The sequence below is a fragment of the Pyrgilauda ruficollis genome, unplaced genomic scaffold (genome assembly GCF_017590135.1).
Source record: "Pyrgilauda ruficollis isolate IOZ18807 unplaced genomic scaffold, ASM1759013v1 scaffold37, whole genome shotgun sequence".
Classification (NCBI taxonomy): Eukaryota; Metazoa; Chordata; class Aves; order Passeriformes; family Passeridae; genus Pyrgilauda; species Pyrgilauda ruficollis.
Genome location: NW_024525156.1, coordinates 15,623,570 through 15,642,406, shown reverse-complemented (window position 1 = coordinate 15,642,406; position 18,837 = coordinate 15,623,570). Strand labels below are relative to the sequence as shown.

General features: G+C 39.3%; 1 protein-coding gene across 1 annotated transcript in view; it reads right to left on the bottom strand.

Moving 5' to 3' along the window:
- The window catches only part of CDH20 (cadherin 20), a 119,807-nt gene that overhangs the window by 37,441 nt on the left and 63,529 nt on the right, over window positions 1-18,837 (bottom strand). Inside the window, exon 2 of the mRNA XM_041475889.1 lies at window positions 828-1,195. Within this exon, the coding sequence (XP_041331823.1) occupies window positions 828-1,070 (243 nt within the window). The 5' untranslated portion in view covers window positions 1,071-1,195. The remainder of the gene's footprint in view (window positions 1-827; window positions 1,196-18,837) is intronic.

Below are 18,837 nucleotides of genomic sequence, written 5' to 3'. Positions count from 1 at the left end.
TCTTTAAAAATGAAAAAGGAGGATGGTTGTAGTGAGACAGATTGTGACAGACGTCATTGGTCTGATTTCCATCAGCTTCTTCCTCAAGGAGACACAGAAAAGTAAATGCAAAATATTACCAAGTATATGTATAGGACAAGCTCAGGAATATATTTTACACATATCTGTACTGATGGATAGGTTCTTGGGGCATAAGGGATCCAAAAACAGGACCCTTTATAGTAGGATTTAATGAGGTGTCCATCTACCCTTCTGCATCTGGAGAGACTTCTTTGTAGTCCACAAAATTAACAGCAGTCACGATGTGGTAAGCCAGAAGATACTCTGACCCTGAATATTTACAGAAAACAAAAACTAAAATGTCAGTTTTCAAGGGAAACGGGCTATTTAATTTGATTTTGAATTGCAGCTTCTAGCTGACTTGATCATGGAGAGAAGCATGATCACAAACTCTTCCTTTCTTTCCTAATCCTTATATGTCAATATAACCTTGCTTTGCCTTGACATTGTAGGAGTCCCTGGGAAAATTGCTGCAGATTTTCTAACACTACCTCAAATTGCAGATGATGATTGATGCAGCAGATCTCTTTGAAATAGGCAAATATATTGACAGCCCCTTGAAACAGCAATTCTTCCTAAACAAAGGTGACATGGGGCAAAAGCTCTTGGGAGCAGAAGTGAAATTAATGCGAGTGAAGTCACTGCCAGAAAGAAGGCAAAGGCACTTGAGGAAACATTCCATGTTTCACCACAATCTGCAGATACACAGATGGATACACACACGGATACACACACTCTTACAGACATCCTCCCACTGTGGATCTTACCTTCCCAACGTAGAGAGGGTCAGTTCCTGTGTATTCCTCCAGAACAAAAAACTGGTTCCACACCCAGCTCCTCTTCATACGCTGATGCAGCTTGTCTGACAGGTTGTCTTCTTGCCCTTCAGTGAGGGGCCTGGCACTTCCTGACAGCACAGTTGTAGTAAGGTCCATCAGTCCCCAAAAATACAAGGAGACACCAAGTCCAAACAAGTTCTTTGCATTGCTCATTCTACCTGAAGTCCACATCTGTATACTAGGACTGACTTAAAAGTCCAAACACAGTAACTTGGGTCCCTTGAAAATAAAGTAGGTCCTCTGTGTAGTCCTTTGAGAGGTCCAGGAGAGATCCTGGTTCTCAGAAATACAGTATCCTGTAAAGTTAAAGGAAATTCATAAGAGGATGCCTTTTTCCTCAAGGCAAATGAGTTTTCTCAATAGACAAATATACTATAAAGTATTTAATCCTCTATATAAAAATGTAGGATCAGGATGCACAACTTTTGAAAACAGAAATACTATTACCATATAAGCTGAAGACCTGGAGTCTTAGGTACAAGTCATATCAGGGTTTAGTCAATAAGCATGAGTTCTTGACTTTGCTAATTTAGCTGTAGGGTTGCTTTATGATATTGATTGGCATGAATTAAGTGCATACTTTTTAGAAATATTTATGATCAGAAGTCCTTAGAGAATATTCACTCTAGAAACAGAGAATATTCAGTTCACTCTGGAAAATTATGATAGCTGGAGAGCAATATTTGGCAACCGTCTTTCTGTTTGGAAACTATGCCATTGTCATTACACACACGTCCATGCACACATGTCTACATAAATATAGATATTATTGCTATATTGCAAAACTTGAGAATAATTTCTGGAAGCTCCAAGTTATTTCTGGCTTTAATTATTCTCTCAGCCTCTCTGTTGCTTGAATTCAGGTTTCACACTCTGTTGCCTCCTCTCTGAGGAACTGATTGCTGCTACAAATGCAACATTTCTAGAATTTGAATGGTCAGTTAATTATTTTATAACCCACAAAATGTTTCACAGTGCTGATGGCCACATACTGTATGTCCAAGCAAGTAATGGTAACACATTTGTTTCTTTCACAGTCCTTAAAGACCTGTTTAGGCAAAGGAATAATGACCTCTATCAGAAGACACTTTCTCATCAGTCTAGGGCCTTGTCTTGTCATGGTCAGTTTAGTTGGTGACCTCACTCCAGGCTATGTATTATAGCAAACCTTTCCATCACCATTTTGCTGAACTTAATGATCTAGTGCTGGACACAAGTTACTCTGTCAAAACACTCCACATATCCTCTGTTGGTCCAGTATTTTTGCTGCTCCTTTAAAGAACACTTCTTTTTTTCATGACAAACAGACTAATTAGGAAAGGCACATGCAGCTCTGAGTCTTAAGCCAGTAGTTCACACTTCCTTTTACTGCTGTTCTACACGTAGGTGTTTAGGCTTAGTTAATTGTTTTATCCTGTGGAAATAAATGTACCAGGAGATGTCTGTCAAATATTTCCAACTGAAATCTTCAAAGGAGTTCAAAATAATAAAAAGTATTTTAGACAGTTGCATGACTTTAAAGTAAAGACCGAGACAATGAAATGTTTTTAACAGAGAAGAGTGTGGTTGTGAATTCCCCAGCATAAAGGCTGTTACAACTGGAGAACTGGATACACTTAGAAATCTACTGAAACAGAAATTCAAAAAATAATCTGAAAATTGTCTGCAATTTGAAAACAGCAGCGTAAGTCTGGAAATGATGTCCACAGGGCGAGTGGAGATAAAATGACCATCTAAGACTAATTTCTACACAAAATAATGTTTCCAAGTATAAAGCCCAGAAGTATGACCACGTAGTGCCACTAGCCTATACAGCTGTGAAGTGTAGCAAAATAATGGGTCCTTTACCTTGAAAAAGTTTACAACCGAGGCCTGAATAGATATGACAAAGAAAGTCAAAACTATAAGCACAGAACATTTTACCTTTAGAAGGTAAAATCCTTCTAAGCAGAGCAATGTTCAGAACTGCTGGTTGTTTAGACACTGGCTACATAATATGCTAGGGTTTATTGCCTGCAAAGCTACAGAATGGGGATTTACCCTAAGCAGTACAAGCCCAGAAGGACCACAGTAATCTCTGTGTGTCTGTCACTTCATGAAGAAGTTGGCAGCTGTTTTTGAGAGGCAGGGACATGGCTCACAGTCCCTGCTGGATGCCCACAGCCACAGGAGTCCAAGAACTATGTGTGCAGGGCTTGCCTCTCTTTGTCCTGTGACACCTTGCTCCAAACCTCCAACACTCTACACCGGGGGAAAGAAGGCTGAAGCCCTCCACTCATAAGTATGCCCACATGTTCTTGGCATGTTCTAAACAACAAGTTATTCTCAGCAAAGTCAGGGGAACATTATTTACAATCCATGTTTTGCTGGTGAGTAAATGTGGGGAAGATCCTCCCACCACCCCCCAATATAATTTGAGGGAATACACCCTGCAAGGGGAAGAGTAACTGGGGGCAGGCTATGACCCAGCAGCAAGGTCCTACCCGAAGTTTTTGCTTTAAGAATCTCCCCCTACTGCACAGATCAGTTGCATTTTTGTTTATGCGGCAAAGAGGTGATACAACACGATGGACCAATTCCTGTGGCAATCAGAATTGTGTTTGTAGGTGAATTCTCAAACGACAAATTCAAAACTAATGGTGCCAGGTGTCTCCTGCAATTAAGTTCAGCCATCAAGGATCAACAGTACTTAGGAAAGGTATCAAGACATTGTTAAATGAACTTGCAGAGTTACCAGTATACCTGTAAGGAGGCAATAGCAAAAGAAATCGGATAAACAGGATGCTTTTCATCCACATGTGCATTAAATCAGGAAGAAGCATGGTAAGTAAAAGCAGTGAAAAAAAGGTCATCCGGAGTGATATAAATGCTTCAGGCTCTTTGTGAGAACAGCTTTTGCCTTCTGAATGTGCAGTTCCATGATGAACCTTTCTTGAAAACTGTACGACTCAGTGGTCCCTGGCAGCAATCCCTAAGAACATTTCTTATTCCCAATGCAAACTTATTTTGGGGTATGGCAACTATCAGGAAACTTGCCGTTAAGAAATGTAAAGTCTTGTAAAAGGATGTTCCTTCCTTGAGCAGCAGTAATTTCCCCATTTACTGCCAGCCCATGGTGACATGGTCATATATTTTTGTAGAAATGGAAGAAAGCAGTAGTATTGAAGTGGAACAGCTTTTTTTTTTTTCCTTTGAATAGCAGAGTTTCTGATTTCTCATGCCTTTCCAAAACTATGAGCAAGCAGGCTCAAACTCATTGCATTTTGCTTCTCGCCTAAGGGCAAATTGATACCATTAATAAAAATGTTTAGTCCACAATGGTTCCTCTCTAAGGCTGAAGGAAAATGACATTTTTTTCTGTCTCAGGTCCTCAGCTGGTGTTAAAGGGATGAAAAAGGCCTCTGTTAACTCCTGGGCTGAGGTGCTGCTGATCTGTCTGGGTCCCTTTTCCTGCAGTGTCACCAACCCCAAGTGTGTGCTCTTGGCTTCTGCATCTGCAAGGCCTGCAGGCCAAGGAATGCATTTCTCAGCAGCGCAAAAAGGCACTCACGTACGTTTAGGGTTGGAACTGTGTGGTAGCACGAGTGGTGGCTGAGCTACAGATAAGGCCATGGGTGACTGAGTCTCTCAGAGGACTCGTGCAGATGGCTTCTTCATCAAATGAGTGTGATGGATGAGGACAGGGTCACTTCAGCTGTAGACACAACACTGGGTTAGGATAAGAGCCAGGGGCTTGGGGTGCATTAGCTTGGTGGGGTCTCTAGACTTAGATGGCCCACAGTGGCTTTTGCCATAGATGGTTGGCTCAGCCTTGGAGGCAGATTCTGTTCCTTGCAGGGAATCGGGGGACCCATCATACAGGAAGGGTTACTTGGCATTACTGAGCAAGGCAGATTGGAACTTTTAATGTTCCCTTAATGGAAATTGTTTCTTGGAGCCCTTCAAAATGCGTTCTTAAGGAAATCTGCAAAGATGGAATTGATGAGCCTCTGCTTGCCATATGAAATATATTACAGAAACACATTTCATGACTCAGCATGGAGATGTGCAAAGAATTTGAAGGCAGTAAATAGAGGGAAATCTTGTTTTCATTGCTGAGATACAACAATAATTGAGCCTGGGAAAACTACATGACCAAAATCTGTGAGATTTCTGCAGAGGGTGCTTTATTTTTCAAGAATAACTTAAATGATTTATTTTGTTTCTCACAGTTGTCTACTCCATGGAAAAACATTTATCTGTGCAGTTTATATCCCTGACCCAAAGTGAATGCCTTCCTTGCCCCAGCTTTTGTGATGAATATTTGATTATCAGCTTGGTTGTTTAGGTTACTTTGTCTGATCTTGCCTTGCAAACATTGCTGAAAATCCTTTTTCTTGTCAGTCAGCAGTTACAAATACAACTTTTGGCCTCATAAAGACCCATGAAGATCTGATTGATCTTTGTGCTACTTGTGGTCTATACATGGTACAAAGGAATTACCTAATTGTTCTACACAAAAAAGAGTTCATCAATGAAAAGATAAATTTCTCTTTTGGCCTGTATTGCAAATTAAAGTAGGCATATTCCAAGTGTGAAGTACTCTTCATGCTCCAATTCTACAGACATCCCCCCCCCTCCCCATCACATATTTGTTCTGTAATTAAGTTATTCTTAATTGAATAGCTAATTCTGGGCAAAGATGAAAAGGAAAACAAAATAATTGCCAGAACCAACTTCTGGCATTTCTTGCAAGTGACCCAGTTATCTTGTTAATTCTGAAGAGAACAACACTTCCAACAAAAGGATAAAAACATTAATAGTGTGGATGACCATATGGGTACCCAGAGAGTTCCATTGGGATTGAAATGTATTGTGCTCAATACATATTTACATAAATGCCAAGGATTTTATAGTCAAAAAGCTCAGACTTGAAAAGCTTTACTGACATGCTTACTGTTCTCACCACAATGAGCAAGTGGTCTCCCAGAAAGTCAGTGGACTATTTGCATTCATAAAATTAATTACATGCTTATATCTTTTATGCCTGGTCCTTGCAATGGATTTTTCTGTATGGACTCAGCACTCTTGTAAAATGCTACAGACCTTAGTGGAACCCATGCAGGCACATGGCTTGAGTGGAGGCAATTCATCTGGAGTATTACACTGAGAAAGTGGGGAAGAGTGACAACCAGTATTAAGCTCCCCCTTCCATTTTTTCTGTACATGAGTACACAAATTCTTGTGATACTTCTTAAGTAAACATTTCAAATATGTCACACTTCTTAGCAGCACATACACTGCACTAGGAATATGCTAAGGAAAATGATCTCTGTGTTTAATGACACATTTAAAGATTTTCTCCCAGTATTTTGCAAAAGAAACTAAACAGATTGGTAATGACCAGAGTAAGAAGAAATTAAATCTGAATAAAAAGAATTCTCCAAATGAGATGTTTACTTTGTTTCTTGAATTTCTCAATTTTGACATTTTAAACCAAGGTGGAGGTGGGAGTACTGTGCAGTTTTTTACCCACTGTGAAACGGATTATTCTTTTATGCTTTCACAGACTAGTTCTTAGGGCTCCTGTACCCTCATTTTCTTGCTGCTTTGACATAAGACACCTTTGCAATAAGCCCAGAGGAGCACTAGTCAGTAAGCAGCTGTAGCCTGTATTCTGCACCAAACACACCACCACAATGGGTATTAAAACCACAAGCCAGAGATGGGGGTTCTGCTGATCCAGGAACTAAAATTTCTTAAGAAATTAATGCCCTACTTGTCTCCTTTCCAGCCCTAGTGAGGCTATATCTTGGACTGCTGTTTCCAGTTCTGGGCTTCTGAGTATGAGGGAGACATGGAGCTCCTGGAGCAGGTCCAGCAGAGGGCAATCAAGATGATCAAGGGACTGGAGCATCTCTCCTACAAGGAGAGGCTGAGGGAGCTGGGCCTGCTCAGTCTCAGGAAGGACTGAGAGGGGACCTCATCAATGTCTATAAGTATCTGAAGGGAGAATGTCAAGAGAATGGATCCAGGTTCTGTGCAGTGCTGCCGTGCAACAGGACAGGGGGCAATTGGCAGAAACTGAGGTACAGGAAGTTCCACCTGAACATGAGAGGGAACTTCAACTGTGCAGATGACTGAGCACTGGAACAGATTTCCCAGAGAAGTTGTGGAGTCTCCCTCACAGGAGATATACAAGAACTACCTGGTCGCAATTTTGTGCCATGTACTCTGGGATGACCCTGCTGGAGCAGGGAAATTGGTCCAGATGACCCACTGTGGTCCCTTCTGGCCTGACCCATTCTGTGATCCTGTGACTCTATGATTTTAGAAATCCTAATGCTTGCAGTACCTAAGTTAGTTATCTCTAAACAGGTTGCATAATTATTGTCCTAAATATTTCTGTACTACTTCCAGAACTTCCTATGATTTATCTCTGGCCCAGGACGGTCCTACTGTTACTATTACCTGTTATACTTTCTGGCCAAGTTTAAGTTAAAAGGAAACTAGAGGCACTAGTTATTTTTCTTGAAAACAGACTGGGCCTAAACATGTATTTTTACTTTTACTTCACTTTATTAAGATCTTCATAAATACAATGAAACTTGACAATGTACCATATGGTGCATAAACATTAACTCCAAATACAATCCATTGTCATGAAATTATATCTACAGACTAGTCAACAATCTCTCCTGGGACACATCAGTGAACTCATTTTCCTCAAGATCTGAAGTCCTTCAAAGCTTTGGAGTGTCTGCAGAGTGAAAAAACCCACAGAATGACAGAGGGAGTCCCATCGTATAAATCCCAGCCCTATGGTTATAGATGCATAAAAAGATCAAAAAGAATAAAAGACACACACAATCACAAAGTAAACATTCCAAATAGAATTATGCTGATAACTTGCATCAGGGGAAGATCTGATTGCCAGCTTTTACTCAGTGTGAGGCACTGTAAATACTACTGAGAAGAGCAGTACAGAAGTACAGGACAGTTTCTAAAGCTCCAAGCATGTCTAACTAACTCTGCTGAAGTCAACTTCAACAGGAACCAAGTGTAACATTGCAAATACACTGCAAAATTCAAATAAATTTTAGATAAAACAACCCCTCTTTCATCAAGGATGTGCAAAGATACACAAAACCTATGAAAATCATACTAATTATGCTTTCATTATTAAGCAAAAACTCCTTTTAATTCTCACATCCTGACTACTTTTGCTATGCTGTCAAAAAGCCTGTACAAATAACTCTAAATTGTGAATTGATGCTCATATAAAGTAGCACATATGGTGATTTAAAAAAACCCCAAACAACTAAAACAAAACAAACCATAAAGTCCTTCCTGTCCTCAAAGTGTGACCTTTGCAGCTGTACCAGGAGCCTTTGCTCACACTTGTCTCAAGGCCCCTGAGCAATTCAAGCATCTGCCTTTCCCCAGCTATGGGATAAAATCTGTCCCTGTTGCACACCTGGAATGTATTTTGAACCTGAGGTGTCACCATGCTGCCTGTGCTGCATGGTGGCTGAGGTAGCACATCATGTTCTTTAGCTACAAAACATTGCATTTTGTGTCTGCTAGTCCCCACAATATGACATATTTCCATGTAGCAGTGAAAAAGGATCTCTTTCTTATCCCACAGCTACTGGATAGTTGATAAGGCTCTCTGATAATCCCAAATGCCAAAGACAGAAAAGGTGTTGTCTCCTATCTGGTGACAGATACGAGAAGCAGCTGCCTGCCTGTGCCAAGTAGAGGTAATATTTCTTCCCATGCATAAAGATCAAAACCAATGATTGACAAGGGCCTTTGTGCTGTTGCTGGTGAAGACAACTTCCTAGTTTTATTCTAACTGTATTCCTTGTTAATTTGGCATTTCATATAGCATTTTGTCATATTACAAATGTACTCCAACCCATTTCCAAAAGCAGCTGTTGAAGACAAAGAAGTGAACAGATAATTCCTTTTTCTAACCAGAAATCAGTATTTTGCCATCTCTCATAATTACAGCATGAACCCACTGGCATTTAGTGGATAGTGGGCTTCTCTGCTGTTTTTGGTTTGTCTGATTGTGGTTTTTGTTGTTGTTGGTTTTTTAAAATTTTGTCTTTTCATAGAGAAAGGACATTCTTAAAATTAAGTTAGAAAATAGCTGTGGGTGCTCTAAAGGTGAAAATCTTTCCTCTAATTCCCATTTCATGACTCTGACATTGCTCATCAGTACAACACTGGCACCTGCACCTCCCCTGATCTCACTGATTGCCTTATCTGAGCATGAGGACATACACTACTAGCCAACAGGACGAATATTTTCAAGTCATCTCCAAGCTACAGTATGTGAAACCAAACTAGCAAAAGAAACAGAAGTCTTACAGCTTCCTTCTCTGTCTGAAATACTAGAGTCTACCTTGTTTTTATCACCTAGCTTCAAAGTGTTTCTAGAAATACAGAATAGAGTGCTTAGCCTTCACAGGACACTTTCAAGCTGAAAGAATAAAGTAAGAAGCAATAAATATGTGCTGACCTAATTTGTCCCAGTTTTAAGACAGCAAGCAAAAGGTTCATAAAGCCTGAAAAACAACCTCACATGCTTTGCATGCCAGCCTCTAGGTTTTGGTCTTCAAACTCAACTCTTGCAGCTTCCATGGAGAGTGTGTGTAATGTGTTGTCTTATTGTTCTCTGTAGATGTGACATGTTCTAACAACACCTAACCCTCACAAAGATGTATGTATTATCTATTTTCCATCTTCTTCATAACCCACTGTTGGGACATGTTTCCAGCTTTCCCTGTGCCTCCCATTTCATATGACGAGTATCCTGCATGAAGCAGTTCCTCTGTCTGGATTGCTTAATGGCTAAGCAAAACAAGCATTTACTAGAATATAAAAGATCTTTTGTCTGCTGGCAAACTCTTTGCTTGTCAGTTTGTTACAGGTGAATCGTTCAGAGAAGAATCCAAAACCCTGTGCTCCATCTGTTTTAGTATTCAATTTGTAATGGTGATGTAATAGCAGCTTTTGTAAGAGCTGAGGTATTCTTGGCCAAAATTCCCATCCTTCCATTATCTGCTGTGAGCCATCTGGTTGCTGTCCTTCAGAGGGGAGAATCTTCTGCAGCTGTTTTGAGTCTGATTTCCCAAAGAAATGAGCTTGTGCAGTAATATAATTGCTCTGATATTCTCTTAGCATTGTGAAAGGAGAGATCCCAAGGATTACTGTATTTCATAAAATCATAGAAACATAGAATCATTAGTGTTGGAAAAGACCTCTAAGATCATTGAGTCCAACTGTTTGCCCAGTATTTCTGCTTCCTGGGGATTAGCAGGTTTATTTGAGACGTGAGAACCAGGCTAATGTCCCCACTGAGGGAAGTATGGGCAGTTATACAACCTCTTTGACTAAGGGCTCGTCTTGCATGCAGCTCTGCTGTATTTACTGAGGAATGTTAGCTGTTATGACAAGGCAGCTGTAAGGAGCTGAAATTATTGTGTATGAAGGAAGAGATAAGAGGGAAAGACATTACCATAATAAACCAGGCTTTGTAGTTCTCTTCCTCTTCACTTGTTTGTTAAAAGTCTTAGAGAAAAAAATTATTTGCATGTAAATTCTAGGGGTCTCCCCGCTGCCTTAAAGCCTTTTCAGTGATCAGTAGAGCACATCAATGCAACCTTTTGAGTATGGACCTGAAAGTAAGGTATGGCTTTCATTCACTGTTACTGATGGTCACTAAAAGGTCATTTGGTGCCTCTTCAATATTTAGGTACACCTCCTCTTTAGGCAGGGAGACATCGGTGGTGTACAAAGCGCTAGTGACCCTGAACGCAGCACAGGAACATGGAGAAACCCTACAAGCAGCAACTGCAGGGTCATCAAGGCCCATTTCTCCCATTGTTGGTAGCCACTTCATGCAACCCCTCAAATAATTTGAAGATCCTTTCTTAGATCTGTATGTGTACTTCAGCAACAAGATTCTTCTTACACACCTTCTAAATGTATTCTTTCTTACTTATGTGTCTGCATTTTTATCAGCAAGTTCTGTACTGCAATCTTTTGAGATACCAGGATGGGCTTGTCAAACTAGACCTCTGCTCTAGTGTTGAGATTTTTGCCTTTGGAAATTGCCAGTAGCTGGTACTTCCAAATAGTTAAACTCCCTCTTCACAAGCTTTGAAAGAGATAGTTCAGAAATGAAAGAAATTCTGACAAAAGAAACTTGACATCAGAATAGCTGTGACTAATAGCAGCAAAGAAGATTACACCAGGAAGCTGGAAAAATGGTACATCCCAAGTGGAAATGGAGTGGTCTTCTAGTCTGACACAAGTGAAATCCTAATGAGAGAATGTATAAAAAAAGGAAAAGCAGTATTTTTCTTAGATATTGAACTACAGGTTGCTGGGAAAATGTATGAGATGTGAAAGACATGTATGCATACTTAAATAATTTGCTTGAAAGATGGTTACACATGGAAATTTTTATTCAAGTTAAAGCTGAAAACTCCAGACTGGATATAATTTGTTTCTTTGTCCTTGTTGGGGAAGTCAGATTAATTAGATATTTTGTATTTGAAGTTTCAGAGAGGAGAAGAAGTGGAAAATAAAGAACAATGGGAATAAGCACTAGCGCTCAATGCTGAGGTCAATAATGTGATACTGCTTGATATATAATCTTTAGTTAACCATAAAAAATAAGACTATACTGTTGTGATATGATGGAAATGGTGAGAACAATTCCTTGCTGACCCTTGTAATCAGTTGATGCACTGAAGCGTGAGTTTTGATTTCTTCCTTTTGACTGAAGAATCATTTTTTTCTCTTTAAAAAAATGTAGCAGTATAAATACTAACTTCAGTTTCTCCCTTTTTTTTTTTTCCCAGCTTTTTTTCTGAAGCTTTTCAGCTTCTCTTTTAAATTTAGGGGAAGCATGAAGACATGGATTGATCCATTTTTATTTCATCAATTTCATCATAGCCAAAAGCCAGGTACAGTGTCCACTGAAAATTGATGGGATATTATATATTATGTTCTGTCTTCTCTCAAGTCATATAACCTACATTTTTGAAATCTCTTGCAAAATTAATCAGTCCACACTGAATTTTCCCTCAGGTATTTCAGAAACCAGCTAAAGCAATAGACAAAATTAGTGAATACCTTCATGTGATTACAGAAGATAAGTGAGTTCCTAGAGGACTGGCAGAGAAAAACTATTATAACTATATTTAAGGAGAAGGGAGCAGTGAAAAAGAGGAACCAGTGAATTAGTGAGTTACAGAATCTGCATTATAACCTTAGTATGTGGAAAGTTACTGGAACCAACAATCAAATTTTCAGCATCTAGAGGATAATAAAGTGTTAGGGAATAGCAAACATGTATTTGTGAAGAATAAATTGACAACAAAACCAGCCTGATTTTCCTCTCTGGTTAAGATAACTGGCTTAACCCATGTGAACTAGCCTATGTGAAATCAGAGAAATGCACTACAACTTGACCTTTGTAAAATGTTTCACACAACTCCACAGCTCATTGTCAAAGGCAGCATAGGGCAATAAGACCCAGGTGAAATGACAGTGACAGACTGGCAAACAACCTGAAGGACCACTGTCAGCAGCTCAGTGTTAAACTGGGAGTCAGCATCGAATAGTCCTGCAGGATTTTGGCTCATGACCAGAACACTGAATGGTTATGCTAACAGTTACAAAATGTCAGAAGGACATCAGGTTGGGAGATTTTGTAAGCATTTGGGAAGACAGGGGTAGAATTCGAAATGATCTTGGTAAACTGGAGAAATATTTGGAAATCAATACCAGAAAATTCAATAAGGACAAGTGAAAAACACAAGCCTTGGAAGAGCAAAATCAAATGCCCAGGCATAGAGAGGTGAGTAACAGCCTATGAGTCAGCATTGTAGGAAAGGAGATGACCACAAAATTAATAGGAGCCAACAATATTGCATGGGTTGTTCCAAAGGAGGAAAATGCCACTGTGCTGTGTCCACAGGGTGCTGGGCAAGCTGCTTGTGTAGCGTCTCTGGAGCATTTTTACTGGCAAACTCAGCATGAAAAAGGCAGCACCTCACAGCTGAAAAGGAGACATGGATAGACTCCCAAACTGCTGCCAGGAAAACAGCAAGAATCTTTGGCAGAGGTCTGGAAAAACAGGATTGGTGAAAAGGTTAAAATTTGTATTTTCTGAGTCTGGAAAAACAAGATTTGGGTGAGGGCATAAAACCAGATTTAAAAAAAGTCTAATGCATACTAACAGGTATAACAAGAAGAGTGCTGATCTACATAGTTTCCATGACAGGTGAAGGTGAAATAAGCCTACTTTGAAGCAAGAGGAATTTAGGTTACAAGCACACTAAACCTCTAAGAATAAAATGGGTAGAAATTGGAACAGGTGACTGATAGAAACTGTAAAATCTCTCTCTTTTTTTTTTTTTTTTTTTTTTTTTTTTTTTTTTTTTTTTTTTTTTTTAGCTTTTAAGGAGAGGCTTGAGAGTAATCTTGGAAGTTGTTCAGGTGATCTTTGATCTTGCATCCAAAACAAAAGACAGAAGTAATTTAGAAAAGTCCTACATTTCTACAACCCTGAAATGCAAATAAAAATCACATCTTATAATGTAAAATAAAAGGTCTGAAGACTCATTACGTCTAGTCCACTCTACCATTTCTTTGGGTCTTGCTACCTCTTTGTCTCCTCCTCTGTTAGGCTGAATCCACATGTTCCAATTGTGTTTACTACGTGAGTATTTAAAGAAACCAGCTAGTTGTACTGTGTGGTAGAGAGAAACCTTATCAGGCATGGATAATATTGTTAGGCTTATGTGAACATACCAAATGAGTCCTGGAATGATCAGTGTTTCTCATGATAATTAGGAAAAAAAGATGAAGAAAAAAGCCCTCATGCTTTTCTTGATCATCATAAGAAATAGATCTTTCCAGGAAAGATATGTTCAGGAGATGTTTGTTCAGGATTGCCGTACTGTGGGGCTGATGGGGAATAAAGCATTTACTCCAGCTGTGCTTTGTTTGCTCTGGAGGGTCCCCACTTCTGTAACAGCAGTAATTTCATGACAGGTAAATCAGATCCAGAGCTTTGTATGCTTAAACGGTGTTTCTTTTAAAAGAGACTATCCTGTCAAGCAGGAGGTTGTACCCTCGATCCCAATATAAGGACTTTTGTGATGCAAGCTACTCTGTAATCTCCCTAACCACACTGAAGAGCTTCCTTACTTCATAAAATGACCATCAAACGATATTCTATTGATTCAGAAGGGGCCTCTGATTCTGCATGTGCTAATTGATACTTTATTAAAGTCTAAGTTAGCATACAAAAGTGCTAACTAGGCCAAACTCCCTGCAGCTTTGTAAAAGACCATTATTCCCCATTGCCTTTTAAATCCCTATATGAGAAGATAAGGACTGTCTACTCATTTTTTCTCATTGATTCCCATCTCTGAGAATAGGTTCACAGTCCATATATCCAAGCAGAAATAATTAACTGACCCTTCCTATTAAGCACAAGGTATGTTCAATAAAAAAAAGCATGAATGCCAGTGACACCATCCTAGCTTGCTGTACAGCATCATGAGGCACAGCAAGAAATGCTTCTTTGCATTAGGCAGTTAACATAGAAAAGAGACCCTAGGTATCTCTGCCTTTTAAAAATTGATTGACACTTTCTGTAAGAGTACAAGTGTTCTTTTTCATCTCTTTTAAACTCACTTTTTTGTTTATATAAATCCACCTAAAGCTGGCATTGATTGTCTTACTTTTGGCCTATGTCTCACAGTGATGCTCTTTACATTACTGCATTTGATCTTGTACTTGCCATGTTTCAATGTGAAGGGTTTCAATACGCCTAAGAACCAAATTTCCCTCCCCAACCAATTTTTTTTTCCCAAAAAAGGACTTTTCTGTCCCATTTTCTTTTTCCCCAAGAAAGGACTTTTCTGTCCAAGTCTCTAGATTTCCACAGACTATGCTCAGGGTAAATCTTACTTGCTTGGCTCATTTGCACCTCCCAGGGTACTTCAGTAAGAATATTCAGGTGAGCAGAGCCATGAAGATATGACCTACAGTTCTGCAGATGCATTTAAAAGACATAAAAGAATTACAACACCTACCTATATACTTTGTAGATACACCTGTAGCTTTGGCATTGAAATGGCAGAATTAAATGCCTATATTGTATCATTAGCCTATTAATTGTCTCATTATCAACAATGAATAATGGCAGGCACAAAATATGTCTCAAGAAAGTAAAATTTTATTCAGATACTATTTATACTACTGTGACATTCCTGGGGATGGATGTGCAATATAAATTCATAGTATTACCTGTCAAAAATCTATCACCTCTTCTCCAGTCCCTAGAATATCTTTCCTTCAAGAAATACTTTTCTTGCCAATCACATGATAATAAGCAAAATGCACCCTAAATGAAATTTTCTACTTTTTGATGCCAGAATGATCTCCAATTGCATAATATAAGGGGACTGCGTTTCTAAATATTTCACTCAAGTAAAATTAAATAGTATAATATAATGTTATATAATATCCTATAAAGTGATATAACATAATTCAGTATAGTATGACGCATATGGAAAGCACAGTGTCCATTTCACCTAGGAGATGTAGTGTGCTTATGAAAATGCATCACTTGATATTACCAGGAAGGGCAAACCACAGATGCATGCAGCTCATGTCCCAGCTCTAAGGCAGGGGGTTATGAGACATATTTAAATCCACAGTTTGTGAGGCACTGAAGAAATGATCAGATTTGATTAAGTCAGTTGCTGATAATTTCTAGTTAAATATTGAAGGCAGAATAATAAACCAGTGAATGTGATTGACTTGGGAAGCCTCAGTAAACAGCTGAATTTTTAGAGGATTTAAATAGAGAAGTGGTATCTTGCAAAACTGATATAGGGAGAGCACTGCAGTCTGCTGGAGTGACATAGACATGTGGAGGACTGGGTTGCCCCAGTTCTGCACACAGGCAGTCTCAAGCACCACCAGCAAAGGCTGAAGCAAAGTCCTTCCTGCATTACTTGTTGAGCTGTGGTTTGTCCACTCCACCCACTCTGCCTGCCTGCACTTCCCACCTGCTCCAGCTGGAAGAGACCATAGCTGGGATGCCAGCCTTGAGCAGCACCTACAAATGGCTGTGGGCGCCGGTGGGTGCCTGGCTTGCACCCTCTCCAGCCATTCTGAAACGGAGATGAAAGACCATGTCTTCATAGTGCCTGTCCTGGATGGAAGATCTTCAGAGTTAGTACAGCAAAAATCAGAGGAAAGTCTCTGCCCCATGGACTGCAGAATCTCTTCTTGCTCTGGTCTCAGAGATGCCCTGATAGACAGCCACTCCACTGTGTGAGGAGTGTAGCTGGCTGGGGAGCTGGGGGGGATGGCCCCAGTGGAGCAGCAAGAGAATCACTGCTTCTCATTCAGTGTCAGAGGCAGGAGGAGGAAAGTGAGGATTTCCCCATGCATGGGGACCAGACTGCTTTGCTTGCAGAGGATTTTAACAAGCAGACTGTCTTTACAGCCTCATAAAAAAATAAAGCAGGAGTTTATTCTTTAATAATAATCCCCACACAACATCAGCTTTAGAAAGTGGACTCCAAAGCAGTAGTTCCTGGTAATTTTGCTATGAAGAAAAACTGAATAAACTACAAAAATGTGAACCATGTTACTTGGAAAAAAAAAATGCCAAGGACAATAAAACTTTTGATTTCTGGTTTAATATTCATTCAGTATTTCAATAAAAAACATAGCGTCTGTCCAACATTATTAATTAGCATGAGCTTCATTCACTGTAACTCTTCTTTCTCTTCAAAGAAACACATACATTGTTATATATCCCCCATTTTTTTTTCCCACAAGGCCCATTTCGAAACATCTTGTGTTGTTTCTGATGCAATACTATATCAATCTGATTATATTGTACATAATAAGATATGCCCTCGGATAGAGAACTGCATGGATTTTTATTTAGAAGGACGCCTTTGATACTGTGTGAACTAGGAAATTTTAAAATCCTACTGAAATAAAAATGAAATTCTGTGCCACTGTAATCAATCTTGATTCACTACAGAAGTCTGGGCTCTGCATAAGTGCCAGTCTAATCTACTTCCAAATATAAGCTTCCATCTAGACAGTCAAGACATGCAGATTATCTGTTTGAACAGGAATTTTCTGAAAGCACAAATAGAAATGTATGTGTCTAATGCCTATTTGACAAAACATCTTTTCAATTAGAAGAGTTTTGCAACCAGTTTAAGAATAATTTGTCTATGTCACTGTCACTTTCCAGTAATGCCTAGGTCTAAACTTCCAGTCTCCTTGAACAGACTGTAAGGAGCAAATAATGGAATTATACTGAGCTTCTTATATGGATACCAGTGAATGCAACAGACAGCTACTGAATATTTCTGAAGAACTGTCTCAGACAGCTTGTCCACATATTAGAGAACATAGCATATGAATTGTTTCTTACCAATACAAAAAATAAAATGCTTTTTAAATATTTCCTGGTTTTAAGCAATCCACTGCATACAACAGGAAGCAACAGTGAAATTGTACTTTCTGCCGCTGAGAAAAATAAATAGTAATATTACAACATACCTTTCACTATGTTTGCATTTCTCTGTTCTGTCATTTGCTGCTGCAGCTCAGTTTAAACACTGCATTTCTCTTGTGCTCTTCTGGGCAATGTGTGCAACAGGTTGCCTCAGCAGCTCTGCCCTCTTTTTAACATAACCCACTGCAAAGAACAAGTCTGGTTTGTACTACAGCATGCAGCAACTTTCAGGAAAAAGAAAAGACATAATCACAAACCAATCAGACACTCTTTGTCTGATGATCTAGCCTCTTTCTCAACTGAAGCACCAGTGTGTGAATGGGACCAGTAATCCAGGAGGTGAGGTATACAGACACCATTCACTGGAAAGGATGCCGGGAGAACATAAGCTACAGGAGTGGACAGTGGAAACAATAGCAAACATTTCATGTTGAGGTGGCTGAGAATGAATAATGCATGTGTTGGGGAAACAGTTGCCCTGTTCTGGTGTAGAGGGCGTGGAAAGAGCGGGCATGAGAGGTACTTCCCTGGTCATGTTAGCATTTCTAATTAAAATCATAATCTGCTCAGACCCAGAAGATACCCTATGATGAGAAAACAATGTACAAACTTCCGAAGGGAGACAAATTCCTATTACATGGACTCACAGAAGAAGTAGCTCAGATGCAAATGCAGTATTTTATGTAGGCAAGCAAGCACTCACAAGTGAGACCAAAGGACCAAGAGAAATCTTAGCAGGTGGCATGTTTTGATCTAGTATTGTTTAGATACACCATATAAATGAATGCTTCATCTCAGAAGAACTACCCTTCCAAATTATTGTTAATTAAGTAATAATCCCTGAGAAATGTGTTGTTACCAACAGTTAGGAGCAACTTTATTATGCTTTCCCCAGGCTATTAATGCTCAAACACAATGGCCACTAATTGCAGTAAGAACTAATTTCCCAGCAATTACACATGGACTTTCTAAGTATCTGATGGCACAGTTTTTGCTTTTAAGCTTTGTTTTTTCAACTTATCTAACTAGAGCATTGGTCAGTCATAAAAATTCTCTAATTGTCCTGTACAGAAATTACCGTTAACAAAAAGAAAGCTGATGTTTGCTACCTTCGTACATTATTAATTTTTTGTCGCAGACAACAACAGCAAAGGTTATAATCCCTATAAACAATGCATCAGCTCTAAGTTCAGCAAAGCTAGCAAAAGCATTTTCAGTCAGTGCAGTGAGTTTTGGATAGGTCTCGACAGTTTCTTTAAAAACAAGCGGGGGGTCTGCTGTTTTCTAAATTTACATTACAGCTTTTCTTCTGCAATATGTTATTAATGCAATAAGAAATCATTTTTGGGATGCCAGTGACCAAACTTTGAC